General features: G+C 27.5%; 2 protein-coding genes across 2 annotated transcripts; one reads left to right on the top strand and one right to left on the bottom strand.

The window, feature by feature from the left end:
* Nucleotides 1-624: 624 nt before the first annotated feature.
* Nucleotides 625-14,106, bottom strand: LOC129956077 (COMM domain-containing protein 10-like). The gene is made up of 7 exons (XM_056068272.1): nt 13,948-14,106; nt 13,637-13,727; nt 13,284-13,391; nt 13,068-13,139; nt 11,296-11,379; nt 10,197-10,361; nt 625-7,722 (listed from the first exon to the last, which is right to left on the bottom strand). Exons 1-7 carry the CDS (start codon nt 13,977-13,979, stop codon nt 7,684-7,686), a joined length of 591 nt encoding a protein of 196 aa, XP_055924247.1. The 5' UTR covers nt 13,980-14,106; the 3' UTR covers nt 625-7,683.
* A 178-nt stretch (nt 14,107-14,284) lies between these two features.
* On the top strand, nt 14,285-15,078 carry LOC129956093 (DNA-directed RNA polymerase II subunit RPB4-like). Its single transcript, XM_056068273.1, has one exon. It carries the CDS (start codon nt 14,440-14,442, stop codon nt 14,866-14,868), a length of 429 nt encoding a protein of 142 aa, XP_055924248.1. The 5' UTR covers nt 14,285-14,439; the 3' UTR covers nt 14,869-15,078.
* The last annotated feature ends 4,881 nt before the right edge of the window (nt 15,079-19,959 follow it).

Raw genomic sequence — 19,959 nt, 5'->3', positions numbered from 1 at the left:
GTGAGATATAAATCAATGTTTGACAATGGCCCAATTTTTCCATTATTGAAACAGCTGCTTTCTATTTACATTACATAAAATTTTAATGTGATTTATTTCATGTGCAAAGCAAAGAAAATTAAAGCCCAACTGTTAAAAAAAAAATGTGATAAAATTTTAAGTGTGTATTTGTTAAATCACAGCTGTCCTTGAATTTTCCAGCTTTATCATAAAGAATACATTTTTATTATAAAACATGCAGTGATTTATTAGATTTATATTATACATATATATATAAAGGGAATCGATTGAAATCAGAAAAGAGTGCAGTTTTTGAGAGTGCTCTACATGTTTACTCCTGCATGAAATCACTTTAAAATAAACTGTTGGTGAGTTTGGAAAACAAGAAAAGCTGTGGTAAGACATATGCTGTTAGCAAAGTAAATGTTTTTGTGATACTGTATTGTGTTTATATGTAGCTCAAAATATAATTTGAAAATTTTAATTCCAAATGAACTGCATTGAATGTATTGGTCAAACTTTTGTGTATAAAGCTCATGTTACATTGTTTCCAAAGACTATTTGAAGTGAAAATCTATATGTACAGATGTTTAATAAATGTATATATTAGGAAATGAATTTTAAAATACAATTTTTAAATGTTTCATAAGTGATTGCTTCTTTTATTTATAAAATAAAACAATTATATTCAATTCAACAAATTTACACAAGAACTGTAATCATAGATCAGGTTAAATTTTTTAAAGTTACAATATATTCATTTATTCCAAAACAAAAATATATTTAGAGGCCTTATTAATTGATGTAAAAGTATACTTCCAGCTTTCATACATGTAATGAAATATTCAAATAATAATTAACAATGAAAAATTTCTTATAAATTAAGTTAGATTATAAATAAAATAGCATGATTGCTTATTCTACTATATTCTCTCCACTAATAACAAAAATGAATATGTGTAGTATGTATTGGCAAAAACCAAACCATTTGATCTAGACTACCAAACTTAGTAATATCTATTTTAGGAAAAATGCATAACTTGCAATTAATTTTTTCTTCGAATTTTCAAATAAAATTTAATTAAAAATAAGTGAAATTTAGGCACCATGATAACTTTTAAAAATATTACAGCATAAAAATGGTTTTTGCATCATCTTAAATTTAAAAAAAAAAAATTCTCCCATCAATTATTCCAATTTTTTTTCCCATGATTTTCCCCCTACTTTCAGCCATATTTTATAATAATGTATTTAATTGCAATAGAAACTCAAAAGATTTTCATTGCTACTACCAATATATCATTCTGCCCTCCCCCCCCCCCCCCATTGTTGATGATCGAGATCTGAAGATTTGCCTTATTTTTTCAGAAGTAAAGGAAGAAGGTTGTGTTTTTTTGGCTCTCCATTCTGAATTATTTCTTGGTGCGAGGAAGGAAGGCGGCTTGAAGTGAAGGCTGTGCTTTTTCTTGTTGTTGTTTTTGCCATTTTTTTTTTTTTTTTGCCTTTTGTTTTCTCTAATGAAAGTGTAATGGCGATTTTGTTGGGGGTGGTTCCCTAGTTTGTTTTTCAGATTTTGTTTCCATATTTTGCGTTGACTTCAAAGCGTTTTTCTTTTTATTTTTCCGGTGTCAAGGAGGCTGGCACTGGTTTTCTGAAAAATCAAGGTAGGATTTTGCTGGTTTTTCTTTTTAATTGTTTCGGTTACTGCAATTTTCGATTCTGGCTGCATCCAATTAGATTCTCCGTCAGTGATGACGAAGAGGAAACCAGAAGACTTAGAGTTTGAGGGGAAATATAAGGATAGGAAGATTAATTATATTTTAACAAATGAATTTTCGGAGTATGATAAAGCCAACATTGCAATTCAAAGGGGTTGCCCCAAAATAAAATTGTGCATTGGTAGTAATAATGGTCCGGCGCCATGGATTAAACCCACAACAATCAATGCCACGTTCGGACCACTTACCCATAAAGAAGACACCTTTTCCCTAAAAAAATACAAAAAATTGGTTCTAGTTAAGTTACTCGGCACTTAAGAGGAGAAAGTAACTAATTTTGTCAATAGTGTTCCGAAAGCAAGGATTCGTATCATTGGCACGAACATTGTAACAAAATACATCATCCGTGATGTTGACACGGATATTAGCATAGTGGAAATTAACGAAGAACTATCTTCACAGGATATTATCGCAACAAAAATTGTTAGATTTAAAAAGAAGGGGACGGCAGATCCTATCCCAATTGTTCTTATTGAAGAAATTGGGAAAACAAATCGCTCTGAAATGAAGATCGGCAATCTCATCTTCAAAGTGACCAAATTTATAGAAAATCCTAAGGTATGTTATAAATGCTTAAGATTCGGTCATACACAGCTCCGGTGTCAACACGATAAAAGATGTAAAAATTGTGGGGGCTCACATGCCGATGATTGTAAGTTACCCACTAAATGTTTTAGATGCGAAGAGGCTCACGATGCACTCGACAAAAAATGCAGTTTTTACTGTCTTGAAAAAGAGATTATAAATCTGATCAGAGAAAAAGACATCATTTCTGGAAGCAAGGAGGATAGCAAAATCGCAATCTTTTGCGCAAAAGGTAAAGGGCGATCCGCCGGTTCAGTGTACCGAAATCCCCAAGAAACAAATAACGGACCTCTACTCGGCTTTCCAGAACTTAACAAAACTAATTTCTGCTCTACTACCCCAAGGGAATGAACTCTTAAAACTTTAAGAAGTCAACAGACAGTGCATTGCACGTATTGGGGAAACTCAAAGAAATTTAGAGAAACAATTTGAAGAAAATATTACTCTCCGGAAAGAAATCGAGACTCAAAGGGCAACGATTGACTCGCTACAATCTAAAATTGCTCTTCTGGAATCCAATCTTGAATATAGTCACGTACTGAGCCCAGGCGTTGAGCACGATCAACGGTCCCTTGCTGAAATAAATCCTTTCAGTGTTACGGAGGATTACTCGGGTATCGGTTAATTAAAAAAATTAAAAGATTTTTTTTTCCCATGAGGTTTATTCAGTGGAACGTTAGGGGGATCAAAAATAAGATCCTTTGGCTTCAGGCTCCCCCTTTTTCGTCGGCCCAATGTTTAATTTTGCAGGAAACATGGCTCAATGCTTCTGCATCTTTTTATCTCAAAAAAAAAAAAAAAAAAAAAAATCTTTCGAGCTGAAAGACAAAATTCTACTAGAGGTGGACTGTTAATTGCAGTAGAACAGAATATTCCAGCTCAGGTAATTTCACACACACTTCCTCCGTCAACAGTGGAGGTCTTAGCGGTTAAAATATGGATTGGTCCAAATTCTGAATTCCCACTCACGGTTATCAATCTTTACTCTCCTGGAGGTAAATTTAATGACAACTGGTTGGAATCATTATACTCAGAAATCTCTTCTCCTTTCGTATTATTGGGGGATTTTAATATACACCATCCAGCACTTGGGAGCAATCATTCTTCTTCCGATGCAAACCTGGTCCTGGATTGGATTAGCACCAAACATATGTGCTTGCTTAATATGAAACAATATACCAGATACCAGGGGACTCAAGCCCTTTCGTTATTAGATTTGTCCATCTGCTCCGCAGATATAATCAATAAGATTACTATAGAGATCTCCCATGATATGTATGATAGCGATCACTGCCCCATTGTTATTTCCCTTTGCAATTTAGATGCAAAGTCCCTTTAAACTCGAAAATACATTAATTGGGGCCAATTCTCAAAGAAGGTCAATGCTCTTCTTCAAGGTCAAGGGGTTGTCTCTTTCCTCGATAGACTTACTAATATCTTCCAGGTAAGCGCAAACTCATCATCTTACTCGTTCTCTAAATCAGCGCACTCTCACTGTCCTTGGTGAGATGCTAAATGTAATCACCTTAAGGCTCTTAAAAGGAAATTATTAAGAAAGGCGAAATCATATCCCTCCATTTTAAACTGGACTGCATATAAAGAAATGGCGGCAGTTCTCAGAAAGTACGTCAAGAGTAAAAAACGCAGCTTTTGGGAGAGAACTTGTCAGGAGGTAGCTTCTGCCCATCAGGCTTTCAGTATCGTTAAAGCCCTACTAAACAAAGATGAGTCTCCCTGTGAATCCAATCTTGTTCTCTCTTCGGGTACTACTCTGATAGCGCCGATTGCTCAAGCAAATGCAATAGCAGCTAACTTAAGAGAGCACCAAATGTACGTATTCCTTTAGAGTTTTCAGCAGGTGATCCTAAAAATTATGATGAAATGAGTTTGAACCGCCCGTTTTCTTATAGGGAATTTCAAAACGAATTAAAAAGAACGAAAAACAAATCCCCTGGCATTGACAAGATAAATAAGAAAATGTTGTCTTGTCTTTCCGATGAAAATAAATATAAAATTCTAGACTTATTCAATAACTTATGGGCAAACACGATTGTACCAGAAAGCTGGAGAATAGCGAAGATTATTCCTATTTTAAAACCTAAGAAAAATGCAGCAGAGATCAGATCCTACAGACCCATCGCGTTAACATCAGTATTGGGAAAGATTTTCGAACGGATTATTCTGGACAGGCTTTTGCGCTATTATTTGGAATAAAGATTTTTCTCTCCTTTTCATGCTGGTTTCCTCCCGTTCAAAGGCTGTGACAGCCTATCTTGCAGCCCTACTCAATAAAATTTTAACAGCCAGAGCTCAAAAGAAGCTTGTGTATGGTATTTCTTTTGATATAAAGGATGCGTATGGCATGACGGTTTAATGCTTAAAATATTACAATCGGGGATACTGCCTGTGGATTTCACATTTCTTACAAGAAAGGAAAGCATTTATATCATGGAGAGGAGTGTCTTCCTCATTTTTTAAGCACGAAAGGGGCGTACCGTAAGGAAGTGTCCTTTCCCCGTTGCTCTTCACAATTTTTATGGCATACAGTTTGCTTCAACCTTGTCTTACCGTTCACATATTGACCAGATCAAAACTAAAGTCTTTAAAAAGTTAAATGTGATCAAAAGTTTGGTAGCACCCAGATGGGGTGCGAACGCATCTAATTTGATAAAAAAATTGTAATGCGTGCATCACACAATCCATTGAATTTGGAGCGCATACGGTTGGTATGACTAATAAAGCTGGCTTTGCAGCTTTGCAAACGATACAGAACAACATCCTTCGTTTTGCTCTTGGTCTCCCACGGTGGACACCTATCCCAATTTTATATAAAATATCAAATGAAATAAATATGAAACTTAGGTTTGAAAAGAAAAACGTGATATTCTTTGTTAATCAGTTCTCAGCCCGCGAATACACAGAAGTATCGAGATCAATTTCCGAGGTGAAATCTGTAATCTCTAACCACATTTTCCAAAGACTTCCCTGCGGAGGCACATTAGAAGAATATTGCCGTCAAAAAAACCTGTCCCTGAACCAAATAATCCCGATTAGTTGGGATGATTGGAAGCATTTCGCTTTCAAGACCCATGACTTCAGCTTCCAGCAAACCGACTACCATTAAACGTTTGTTCGCCGAGTTCAAATCACAGCTACTCCCAAATCAAATTATCCTGGCCACAGATGCATCCAAGAATGAGAATTCTACTGCGGTGGCGGCTATCAACTGCTCCTCGAATGTTGTCATTAAGGGAACGGTTCACAGCATTAATCTGTGTTTTCAGGGAAGGGCTTTGCCATTGCTCTGGCTGTAATGAACTTTGTCAAAGAACATAAAGATTATATTTTATTGACTGACAGTTTATCTAATTTGACAGCCCTGAGATGCCTAACCTTCCATTCTCCCACAAGTGCTATTTTTGTGGCCCGCGTTATATTTGATGCCTTAAAGATATGTTCCTCATTAGAGCAGATATACACTCCTGCCTGCGTGGGAATTGCAGAAAATGAACGGGCTGATGATTTAGCTAAGCAAGCTTTAACTTCTAATATCTGTGACTGGATCTCGCCCGAAGACACCAGTTTGGTATACGCTAAAATTGTATGACATAAACAAAACTTAGAATGGGAAAATTCTAAATACTATGAAAAATACAAATGGCTTGATGCTTTCAATTCAAATTGGCTTTCTTTGTGGCTTCTGGCATATTTTAAAAATTTTTGTGATATTCGTGTTTTGATTTTGTTAACCCGGCACAAGCTAAGAATCCGTTCAGGAGCATACGCCGGAAAACAAACCTCCATTCCTTCCTTCCTTATTTTTTCATATCAAGTAGATTTCAGCATAAAAACTGCTTTTAATAAAATTTTGGAAATGTTATTGCATTTATAATTAAGGTTTAGCCACAGAATTCAGCTATGGTAATTTTTTAAAGTGCATCCTTTTTAAATAAAGTTTCTTATATATTCACTTATATGACATTAAAGAGCAAATTGGTAGAAAATGCATCACAATGATGTGTTCTACAATAGTACATTGAGATATATACCAGCCAATTTTTAAAATTTAAAAATATTTTACTGGGGAAATAATATGGACATGATTCCAAATTTTTAACAGCGATTAATCCCAATAAATCAATTGGTTGCATTAAGTGCATATATATATAATATTAGAAGGGTGGAAATGGATACCTTGAAACAACTCTTTTTATGTGATTAAAAATTTAAAAATATTTTTTTTTTTTTGTGATAATAAAAATATTATAGCACAAAATGATTTTTACAACATTTTAAAACTAAAAAAAGTACACAATACCCCCCTCCCCCCGAATTTGCCATCTTTTCCTGCTCTATTCTTAACAACAAATTTTATTTCTGCAATGAAATTCAAACTGTTTTTATAATTTCAATAAATATTTAATGGTATATTTTTCTTCCATTATGGAAAGATTTTATTTAATATCTTCATAATTTACATGAGAAAGCAAAATTATACTATAGCAAAAATTAAAAAAATGTTATTGTCCTGTTCATCTAATGGTATAGTTCGTCAACGGATTCCGAGATGACCACATTTCGACGACTCCATTTCATTAAGGAGCGAGATGTGGAATGATGAGTGCATTTCTGGTATTTTACTTTGACCTTGGATTTTCCCTATTATATACTAGTAAAAGTAAACATCTCCTCCTTTAATCTTTCCTTTCACCCCTATTTTGAAAAATTAAACCCATCCTAACGCATGCGCAAAAGCGCGGAGGATTTTACAATCCGTTGCTGAATTACACTACGATTTTGAGGGATATAATTTTAATCAAGTGGTTTATATACACAATGAAGAGAACAAATATAAGATTATTAAAATAACAAAGTTTTGATGTCCATCACAATTTCATGCTCAAATTTTTTTGATGGAATCATTAATGTCAAGTAATATATATATATAAGAAATTTAATTAAAATTTAATACAACCAATAGTGCTGGTAAACAGTTGGATACTTTAGTTAGTATATAAATGAAAAATTAAAATTTATCTTAAATTAAACAATTTATAACAGGACCAAATATATATATTAGAGTATTAATTATTTTATTTAAAAAAATCCATGAATATAAATTTTTGATAATACAAAATAATTTCTTTTATCATTCATATTTTTTTCTTAGACATCAGAATCTAGAACATCAAATATATAATAGTAAACTGCAAACTGTATTGAAATTATGAAATAATTCCTCAACACAATTAGCACTTTTTTAAATGTACAAACCATTTCAACAAACATGTATTTTAATTCATGGAATGGAGGAATGTTTTTATCTCAAAGCATCTAATTGTGATTGTATAACTTCAAGCTGAAAAAAAATACCAACATAAAAATTATTCATATTCATAAGTATATCGAACATTTATTTTCATATTTTATTAAATATATTTTTGGGAAATTTTTAATCAAATATTATTAAAATAATTATCTATTTAATGTTATATTTTAATGAGATATTTTTTCTCTTCATCTACACAAATAAATTTAAAAAGTTAAATTATTAAATAATTTTATGGCTATTTAGCAATATAACAGTGAAATACAATGTATATTTAGTAAGTGTAATTTTAAAAACTTAAGCTATGACATAATCTTTATACAGGTAATGATATTTTTGATTATTCCTGAATATGAATAGGCACTTATTTCACCAAGTAAATAAATCAAACAATTTTTTAAACACATTCTTATTAATGTATTAAAAATAATTTTACTTTAAATAATATCGATTTTTTAAATCTTTAATTTATAAATATTATGAAAATTTGAAATCAAGTTTTTTTTTCTTTCTTCAAATTTATTATCTGTCATTTGTATCCAATCTAAAATTAATTGAATGTTTCAATAAGAACTATAACTAAGAACATGGAAACATATTAATTTTCAAAACCTTAACACACTAGAAAATGAATGAAATTTTGGGTACAATATTCTATCTTAAACAAAAAAATAATAATAAAAAAATGTGCATAAATTTTAAGAATTTCTTTTCTTAATAAAAAAGAATGTAGCATGCATGTCATAACTTTTTTTAAGTGTTGGTGAATAAATCTGTTTGGATTTTATATATTTTTTAATATGTAAAAATTTAAATTTTAATATAAATTCACACAAAATCTGGAATAAATCTATCTAAAAGTTTCTTCTAAGGCTTTATTTTTTTTTAATCAAAAAAGTGTGATATGCTTTCTGAGATAATTAAAATTTACTTCAAATAAAAGGATTGATATGATTAACAATTTCTGGCATCTTTTTCACTTGCAACATTTTTTTCCCATTTATGTTGCCAACCATGTTAATTTTCAAAAGTAAAAATTTTTCACAATCTCATTTGCATTTAAAAATTACTTATTTTATTGAAAACTTTAAAAAAAAAAAAATTACTTGTGAAAGTTTCAACAGCCTTAATATTTTTAATACCTCAATTTTGTTAAGAAGCTTTTTTATCTATGGTTTAAGAAGCACTAATCTATAGAAGAGAATATAAAGAAAAGTACAAAAGCAATAACAATTAATCAGGACTAGACTTTGACCAACTGGATCAGTAGATCTGAAATGGGATCGTGCTTAAGATGTCCCACATCCGAGTGTTATTAATTCTCAGCTCAGTCCAGCAATATTGAATTAAGAATCAGTAGCTAGGCTGAATTAAGTTGAACAAATGCTGTACATGCATTTACAGAGGGTGCGAAATTGGGTTAAAGAACTTAAGAGCTAGAATTTATAATTTTGTAGCATATAAAATATATAAAAGAAATATATTGCAATTATCAATCAATTCAACCAACAAAGTTTGAAAAACTCCATTTTGCATTTTCCACAGCTTTTTTTAAAAATTAAATCAATTTAACTTGATAACCCAAATATAATGAATGGAATTTGGTTTATGGTTATAACACATAAACTGTGATGGTCAACCAAATTTTGAATGAAATCCGTTTACAAGAAACCAGTTTGTCCTCCCATTTACATGTAGACAAAATATATCAAAAATGAATAGTTAGTACGATTAAATTTAGCTTATGATTTTATCATCATATTTTTTTACCTGTCTCATATTTTGAAACAAATACACGAAAGATTGACTATCTGTCTATCAGTTTATTTGTGGATATGTAAAAATTATGACTGAAAAATGTAATACTTTAAATAAATAAATAAAAATGCTTAAGTATTTGACAACAAAATTTGAATATCTTCTTTTTTTCCTAATAGGGGGAAGAAAAAAAAAAAAGATGTCTTCACTATTCTATGAAATACAACCATGTCACTTTTCCCCTTCATTCCACATTTTAATATTCTCGAAATATTAAAAAAAAAAAAAAAAAAAAGATTGATTTTTTGAAAAATTCTAATTAAACTCCATTCTTTTTAAGGATGACTCTGCATTTAACTAAGATTGTTATAATGTAATTCTAAACAAACACATTGTTTATATGAAATTAAGTATGACACTGATTTAGTTCCTGTTAAATAGTACATATAATTTATAAATAAAGTAAAACATTATAATAGAAAATATTATTTTACAAAGCAGTTTAATGTGTCCTAAAATATTCTATCACAATATATCTTGTTGCAGATATATGACTTAGGTTAGAAAAATAAAATTATATTATTTGAATTACTAATCAAATCTTTAAAAAATGGTGACAATGTAAAATAAAAGTTTTAGCAGTAAAGTCAATTTTTTTTAGCTTTCTTAACATTTTAAATAAATAAAAAAACATCACTAATTAGACAAAAATTAAGCTGAATGAAACTTAATCTAAAAAAACTTACTTGGTTATAAAAAGAATAAAGTTCATTATGAGAGAATTCCATTTGTAAATTCTCATTTTTTTCACCAGATTCCAGATTTAATTCAACTAACCCAACAGGATTTTTTAGTTTAGACATGGAAGATTGGGACGTTTGTAGACGCAATTCCCAATTCACATCATTAAGCTAAAAATTAACAAATGCAACAAATTATTTTATCAATAATAATTAATTATAAGAAGTAATATTTTAATTTATGTAATGATAGTATAAAGATCAGTATTCAATCACTCCAAATAATGTTGAAATAAGCTTCCAGGAAGTTATATTAATTTCATGTAATTTTACAATAGTGCAAATCTGTACATTTTCAAACCCAAACTAATAAAATGCTTATTAAACAAATTTTGTGAATAGCAGCAATGGTGCTAATTTAAAGCATTTAAAGAAGAAGAAAGAAAGAAAAAGAAAGTTTTAAAGAAAAGAAAAGAAAGTTTAGAAAAAGAAAGGAAGTAAACTAATTACTTAAAAGGAAGTAAACTATGTTTGAGAAAACATAGTTTACAATAGTTACATAGTTAGAAAACCAAATTATATAAGCAAGAATTTTAGTTCACACTGAAACATGCAATCTCACTATGTATGCACAAAATAAATAACCATAATGCTTGTATCCAATTTCAATATAAGGATTTTCTACAATGATATAAATTTTTTATTTTTTGTATTAATGATAGTTTTAATCTTTCAAAATCCTACTGATAATTATGGAATACTCTATGCTTCAAAATATATTATGAATCAGATTAAATAAAAGTGAAAAATTTCCCATATTTACTCACAATTATAAATACCATAAAATACACTTATTATTTCATTATATTTTATAGATTAAATAATATAAAATCGAGTTAAAATTAATGAGGTATTTCAGAATTCCTATGTCACAAGAGATTAATAAAACTTCATACATGAAAATAGCAGTGTTTTACATAACACTTACTACCAAACTTATTAAATATTCTATACTAATTAAGGCAAAATCTTACAGAAATAAGTAATCAGCAATATACTTCAATCACTCAAGTACAAAACTAATAAAACAAAAGCAGATAAATACCTGTTTAGGTGCAATGGTTTTCTTTTTTAATTTCTCAATAACTGTCTTTGCATTAGAAATCCAAGCCTGAACAATTGCAGAAATCTAAACAAGAACCTAAGATTAATATATTATAATAAATAAATAAACAGTAAAAAAAATATTGAGGGAAAAATAAAGTTTTTTTTTTTTTTTTTTTTTTTTTAAGTAGCTGAATGCCAACAAATTACAAAATGTGTCTCTACCATTAAAACGTTAACCTATAAATTATTAATCAATTAATTAAATTATTAAAAGCCAAAACTCGCCAAATGTAGGACCAAAACCAAATTGGCCATATGAATTTGCTTGAGTGCACTTCTAACTTACAAAAAGGAAACAAGTATCTGTTTACACTGTTTATAATTAATTGAAGAAATTTTCACCAGCAATTTGTCAATTCTGCACCATTAATTAATAAACACAATATTTTCAATGTATTGATTACTGAAAGCAACTTACTTATTTTTAGAAAAGTGATTTGCACTAAAAGTAGTATGCAGCATTATCAATGAAATATTTTTAAATAGAGCACATTTGTAATACCATTTCTTTCAAGGAGAATAGGATATTTAGTTTTAAATGAAAATAGAATATCATTTAAGATAGATTATATCCTAAATAATAGATCTCAAAAATGGATTATATCAAAAGAATGGTTCAAATCAATATTGTTATACTGGATGTCTTTTAAAACAATAAATATCTTCCAGATTAGCTCAGTTACATGAATATGCATTTTAGAAGTATATAAAAGTTATTTCAAAATACACCTTAAAAAAAAAATCATCCTAAGATGATGGCATTGGAGCTAGTATGTCACTTTCTAAACCATACAAGTATGAAGATTATTGACCTACAATAGCAGATTTAATGTGGCCCATATCCACATATATAAACCTTCCTGCTAACATTTCTGAAGTTGAAATTTTGTCTTCAGACAAGATGAGCCTAAAAAAATCTGCTTAAAGAACTCAATTTTACAGATATCAAATTTTATACCTAAATAAAAAATAAAAATGAGTATGCTGCAATTTTATAGTACAAATGTAAATTATAAACAAAAAGAATAAAATAGCTTGAATTGTCCTAAAAAATGCAAATAAGACAGATATTTAAAATGTTGACTATAATTTCAGAACATGTAAATATATTTTTTATCATATTTGTTAATATTAGTACACAAAAATATAACATAAATTCATAAAGATAGGAAACATTTAAATAGATAAACAGTATTTTTCAATTATTTCAATACAAAGTGTCAATAAGAATAAAAGTTGCAGTAAAGTAACTTCGGTTTTTCCAATATAGAAAAAATGCATCAAGTATTGTAAGTTGAGCTTCAAACATAGTTAATCTAAGAGTTAATGAAAACATACATTTAGTAACATTAATATTTGTTCTTAAAACAGTTGCTATACATTTTAGATGTTGTTAACTTAGATACTAAATAAATATTTCTTTTTTCTTCTTTTTTTATTTTTCACACTAAAGGATCATTTACTAACTTTTTTTTATTTTCTGTGTACAAAATATACACATTAAAGCAAAACCGAGAGATCCTAATGACACACATTTTTGCATCGTAAAGAACACCAATAATAAATCAGTGGTAGTTTTTTAGAAGAATAAAGCTTTCCTTAACACTATACATGAAATTAATTTTAAAACGTTGACATATAAGTTATTAATGAGAAATAATAATAATAATAATAATAAAAAATAATTTTAAAGTTCTATAGAAGTCTTACCTTTTCTTCATTTAATTCTATTGATTGTAATTGCTGTGACAAAACTGTTGGTTTGGCTAAATGATAAGCAGCCTGAAAAAGTAGAAATAATTTTTTTATACAATGACAATTAAATATATATTATCATCGTATTAAACAAATGCTTTAATCAAAATCCAGATGAAATGCAAAGAAAAATTAAGATATCTATACTAATAATGAGCATACATATTTTACCTGTTGAAAAATAAACATTAAGGTTTGTAAAATTAACTTAAGTTGTTCTTGGTTGACAGACAATGAAATTTCCAATTTTGCACTCTCTTCCTTGTTGAATACTTCTTCCTGAGAAATAATTTTCATGATTAAAATATAAGCTAAATCAAAATGGAATGCCTATTTAATTCAAGTAATTATAAGAGAATTATTAAACAAATTATGAAAATAGAAAGGAAGAAAAAAGGAACTTACTAACTGATTAAATTTTATTTTCTAAACAATAAATAATACACAGTGAAGTTTCATTTTTCTAATTGTGATAATCAGAAAAAAAAAAAAATAATAAACCTTTCTGAAGTAGGGAGAATCACCTTTAAATGAAGTTTCTGTAAAATTCGATTCAGTAACAACGGGAATTTTGATCCATCAATCCCATTAATTAATTCTACAGCTTTCTGTACTCTGAAAAACAAATTGTAAAAGCATACTATGAACAAACGCAATTAAAAATAAATTTAAATAAAATCGAAAAAAATCAGTAGCTAGATTTTATTTCCCTATATGTGTGTTATAACTTATTGTAATAAAATCGCATGTTTTATAATATAAGTTGAAACACAAATAAAATATATTAATTTCATACATTACGGTAAAACAGAAACAATAACATAAGTATTTTTACCTAGTACTTTTAACAAACATAGGAGCATTCATTTTATTCTATTAAACTGATTGATTGATGGGAGTTGAAACAAGCAATTCCGGCAACATAAGTTTGATGAATTCCGAACAAAAATGTTTGTTTACTTTTCCTCCCTTTCGGTTTCATGTAAATCGTACGCTAGATGTCTAGCCATGAGATAAATTCAAGAGAATAATTTGATTCAACAATAAAACTGAAGCAAATCATAAATTTATTATTGTGATATTTATTTACAAGGAGTATAAAGAAATATAATTAAAAATTGAAGCTGTTTTCTTAAATTATTTAATTCTTGAAACGAATTACTTCAAACTCTACTTTTAACTGTAACAATTGAAAGTGAAAAAGAGCAACAACTCATGTTACTCAGCCACATTTCTGTATTGTACAGAAAATACTGTTAGATCATATTAAAAATTTTTAATTCATATTTTATATCAAACTATTCTTGGGCTTTCTTTTCATATCACCATGACTGCAAGTGCACCGAGTTATGTATTAGATCAGGTTGAGGAAGATGCTGGAGAACTTCAGTTCCCGAAAGAATTTGAAAATGCAGAAACTCTCTTAGTTTCTGAAGTTTTAATGTTACTTGAACACAGAAAAAAGCAAAATGAAAACGCCGAGGAGGAGCAAGAACTTCCAGAAGTTTTTATGAAGACTTTAAATTACTGTCAAAGGTTCAGCCGTTTTAGAAACAGGGAAACCATTTCTGCTGTCAGAAGTTTATTAACACAGAAGAAAGTTCATAAATTTGAACTTGCTCAGCTTGCAAATTTATGTCCTGAAACTCCAGAAGAAGCTAAAACTTTGATTCCAAGTCTCGAAGGAAGATTTGAGGATGAAGAATTACGTCAAATATTGGATGATATCCAAACTCAAAGAAGTTTCCAATATTGATTTCTTTTTACATAAAAACAGAAAAAATTGTATTTCTGTTCATATAACTAATAAGAGATCTTCACTCACAGCATTTTCTGAATGTTTCCATAAACTTATCACTATTTGTATCATATCATTTGTTTACCATTCTTTTTTATACAGTTGAAATTTTTTTTCTTTTATGTGGAAAAATTACATCTGAATATTTATGTATTTGGGAAATTGTAACCTTTTGGTTGGAATAAAAATCTATAAATGCATATGGAAATTTAATTATTAATGTTGTGAGATACATATTAAAAATTGACATTTGAAATTCATGAATGAATATGCCTTAAAATGCAGATATTTGCCTGTTCTGTTGCCTTTTGTTAAAATTATTTAGCTTTTTTTAAGAATGAAATGGAATAAAAAAAAATTGAATATGAAAATTACGAGTTTAATGCTTTACAAGTTATATGTCAATTAAAGCTTAAATTAGATATGTCAAAAATTTCAGTATTTTTCCCATGGGAGCATTGGATTTAACAGAAAGTGCAAGCTATTTTGGGAAGTTCATATTATGAATACTCTTATATTTTATATAAGGTAAGCTTAGATGATAATGTTAAGTATTATACATTTTTTTAATTCATCAAATTATTTTTAATGTAGACAGTTATAAAATAACAACTGCATTTTTTCAATAATTGCATGTAAATAAAATATAGTAGTATTTATTGACAATTGCCTGAAGATTTTTTTTTTTTTTTTTAAGTTTTGCATTTTATTTGAATTACCTGCTTTCAGTGATAAGTTTATTTGCTAATGATTTTGTTTTCTTAGTTTTAGCTTTATTTAGATTAAAGTTTTTAAACCCAGTCTCAATTTAGACTAGCCAGCTTAAAATATGCTTTGTAAAAATCTTTATATATAAAAAGCAAATACTTTTGACTAGTTCATCAGGAAATCTTTCAAACCAATAGGATAGGAATTGGACAAGAATTTGCTTACTGACAAGTAGGTTTTTTTAAAAAAAATTATAATTCTAATCAGTAAGAAATTCTTAAATTTTAATGCTTCATTGCAATAACTTCAGTGCTTAATTTTTATATTAAATTTAATATTGTTCTTTTATTAAAGTAATAATATTGGCTTCTATAAATATTTTCTTGCTAAATATGGCCTTAGACCACAAATAACACTTAATGGTTGTAATCATTCTAATGGTTGATAAAAGTGTGGGAAACTCAGCATCAAGACAGCATTATGTTCTTAAAACTAACCAAACTGATTTCTTTCTGTGAAGATTTAACTTTAGAAATGAGAAATGTAATTAAATTAAAACCCCTTTATTTATTAGTATTATATTATGAATGAGCGGCTTGATTTTCTTAATGAATTAAATATAGTGGATTATAGGTTTTAAATAAAGCAAGTTTTTGTAGTCTTTAACATTTATATTAATTCTTGTTATTGATTCAAAAAAATTTATTACTCTCTTAGCTCTGCATTTTTTTATTTATTGAATTAATTTTTAATTGCATTTATAAATAAAATTATTTTAAAATATTATTTGGATTATGAAATTATAGTTATATACTGTTATCTTTTCATACATATAATCCAGTTTAAATATGAATTTTTCATAATTTTCATTTTTACCTTAAAATTCAAATTTGGGGCAAGATTATGAATAATTAGATATATGAGCATAGGGAAGAATACAGACACATGACTTCAAAATGTATCATAGGTTAAATGACCTGTAAATTTCTAATTCCTTGCTTAAGACACTAAATTAAAAAAAGTCATTAATATTTCATCAGTATGTGAATAAATATCAAATTCTTGAGATTGATGTTTATTTTGCAATTCATCTAATAATGCTGAATGTTAATATTCCCACTAGTTGTTGCTATTGTAAATGTCGAATGTGTCATTGATTTACTCATCACATAATTATGAATAATCAAGAATTTGAAAGTTGGCAAGTATTTACTAAGAAATGAGTTTTGGACAGTATGTTTGTAAAATGAAATAAACTAAAATCAAATTGCCATTGAATCATAACTGACACAGTTATAGGTATTTATTAAAAATTATGTTAAAATATCAACAATACTTAAAAGTAACTTTTTTTTTTTTTTTTTTTTTAGTTTTACAGACTTGTATGAAAATCATCTTGTGATCTGAATCTGAAAATAGTATCTTCAGTTTTAATCAAAACTTATGTGATGTTTTTAATATTTTTTATATTTAAAAAAAAATTGCATTAAATTATAAGCAACAATCAAATGATAATAAAATTATTGATCCTTTTTAATATATCTGTTTAAAATGGCATTTAAACATACATATCAAAATAGCTTATGTACTAATGGGATTTGAACATATATGTTAAAATGACTTTTGTACTAATTACATTTCAATATATATATCAAAATGGCTTAAGTATTAATAATGAGATGTGACCAGGCCAAAAGAAAATATACATTGAATATTATTCAATTATATAATCTATCTGAATGATATCACATTTACATGACACATACTATATCAACACATACCATTAAACTTTAAATTTCATAAAACTTCAGATTTATACATTATCTTATGCTGTACTCTGACTGCATCTTTTTCATCATGGAAAATAAAACGGGTTTCAAGATGAATCTGATTAGAAGTATTTGATGTAGTTACTATGAATAATCCGATTTCTTCATGTTTCTTATCTAGTGTTTAAGGTTGCTATTTATAGTTAGTAATTTGTTACCATGAGTATAAAATATTAAATTGCTTTGAAATATTCTATCTTTGTAGTTACACTTAAATGTATCTTGACTAGAATTTATAAAAAATTTTAAAATTTGTTTGCAACTTTTTTTTTTCCAAATGAAATTCAAAATTCCTTCTAAAATAATAAAACTCTTTTGTTTGTTGAAAAAAAAATGTTTTTTTTTCCTTTCTAACAGAAGTGAATTAATATTTAATTATTTTTTTAAGAGTCATTGAGCAAATATTAAGGCATCGAAATACAATGTATTATCTTTCAAAAATAAATTCATTCTATATTGAAAATAATCAGGTTGCAAGAAAGCTATGATTTTCATATCAATTGGTTAACCCATCATTTTTCATTGTACAAGATAAATATAAATTTCTCCTTTTTGAGAATGTTTAGTTTTAAAATTTATAGCAATGAGATGAAAACAAATTTCATTTCTGATTACTTAATTTTTTCAATATTCATATTTTTAAGAATTTTATAATTTTATATTATAGGGAATATATCTAAAAACAATTCTTCAAATTTTAAAATGTGCAAAGTATTGTAATTAATCATTACAAAGATATCTCTATTAGCTCAAAATATTGTACAATATCTCCTTGATATTATACAATATTCTGAATGCCTCATATTATTATGCTGATATCCTAGCAATATTTTAGATAATTTAGTGTTAAAAGTGCCTTAATTTTTTTTATCCATTTAAGGATTATAAATTTAAGAAAGTGCTTCTATGAGTAAGTTATAAAATATTTACCCTTGTGAGTAATACAAAGATTAACATACTCATATACTAACAAAGATTATAATTTTATGAAAAATACAAGCTATATATCTAGTTTAAATAGAAATTCCTGTTGCTTTGTAAAAAAGAATGATAACTTTTTTTTAAAGACTAATAATATTAATCAAACTGCATGTTACCCTCTTCCCCTCTTGAAATTTTGAAGTTGAGCTCAAAATTAATATAACTTTCACCTTAAATGAAAATAATTTGATAAATAAAAGCATTTGAACAAGAGGAAATTAGAAATATACTGACCTTCCAGATAAAGAGATTTAATTCTTACAATTTAATAATTTTTTTTAATTTCAACAATTATTTTTATACATAATTAATTTTTTATCTAATTATAATTTAAGACTGACAAAATAAATTTCTTGACATATATGTCTCAACTAGAAAAAAATCCAACGTTTAGAGAATACAGCAAAAAAAAAAAAAAAAAAAAAATTAATTAAAAAAAAAAAAAAAGACCTAAGATTTACAGAAATGTATTTATCTTCTGTTGAGTCATTAGAATATAGAATATACAGTTTCTATCTATCTTGTCTTTCCTTTTCAACAATCAATCTATCCATCTTCATAGAATAGAGCAATAACTCTACAAAATGATTAGAGAATGACAGATAAGTGATGAAAAAGAAGAGAAAATCTAATCTTTTGTATGTACAAAATTATACGGGGTGGGGGTGGAAAGATCTTTGATACAGAATTTATGTTTGAATAAAAAAATTAACTACATGACGGTCTTTAAAATATATTTAATTAAAGATCTACTCAAAATAAAGCTAAATACTTCTTACAAAAGTTTTTCTTATTTATTAATTAACTTAAAAGTAATATATTCATTAATTTTAATATAATATGTAACTTACACATACTTTTTCAGTCACTTCATAAAATTTTCTGAGGCACCTAGATATGGCTTGAAACGCATATGTTGGCCATACTTCATATTAAAAATATATTTATATTTTCTTCACTGAAGAGATAATTTATTATATGAAAGATAACATGGACATTCAAAAACAAATGAAGAGAAACTTTAATATTTCTTTACTGATAAATACTGATGCATATTCATGCATATATATATTAATTTGAGTCATGGTTTGGAAATGAATTTGCTGGTACTTATGTATTAACCACATGCCATTGATTATCTGCTAGAGAAGTTATGTCTATTGCAGAAAATGATAAAGTGTCATAGATATCATGTTTTTCTTAGTTAAAATTATTATATTATCAATAACATATGATTAAGCCAATGGTGTGCAATTAATACACAATTACCAATTTATTTTTGTGTAAATTTTCTTTATAGAGAGTTTTAGTGATTATGCAATCTTTTCTGGTATTCTATTGTAAAGCAAAAGCTTAATTATCTTCAAATACATAATTTAATGAATATAGTGTCAATAATAAATTTCACTAATTCTAAATTTGTATTACAGATCCTTCTATATTTATATTACACATTAAAATATATTAAAAAACAAATCAATATATCATAAATATTTATATTTTATATGAATTTTACTTAAATATTTAAATT

Source organism: Argiope bruennichi, chromosome 2 (genome assembly GCF_947563725.1).
Source record: "Argiope bruennichi chromosome 2, qqArgBrue1.1, whole genome shotgun sequence".
Taxonomy (NCBI): domain Eukaryota; kingdom Metazoa; phylum Arthropoda; class Arachnida; order Araneae; family Araneidae; genus Argiope; species Argiope bruennichi.
The sequence above is the reverse complement of the archived record's forward strand: the minus strand, read 5'-3'. Positions and strand labels throughout refer to the sequence as shown.

Bases quoted from the DNA above. Each gene is read 5' to 3' on its own strand.
- LOC129956093 (XM_056068273.1), top strand. From the start codon at position 14,440: ATGACTGCAAGTGCACCGAGTTATGTATTAGATCAGGTTGAGGAAGAT.
- LOC129956077 (XM_056068272.1), bottom strand. From the start codon at position 13,979: ATGAATGCTCCTATGTTTGTTAAAAGTACTAG. The intron at 10,362-11,295 runs GTATTTATCTGC...GTTAATTTTTAG, and splicing joins AAACCATTGCACCTAAACAG to CTTAATGATGTGAATTGGGA. The intron at 7,723-10,196 runs GTAAGTTTTTTT...ATTTTTTTTCAG, and splicing joins TTTATTCTTTTTATAACCAA to CTTGAAGTTATACAATCACA.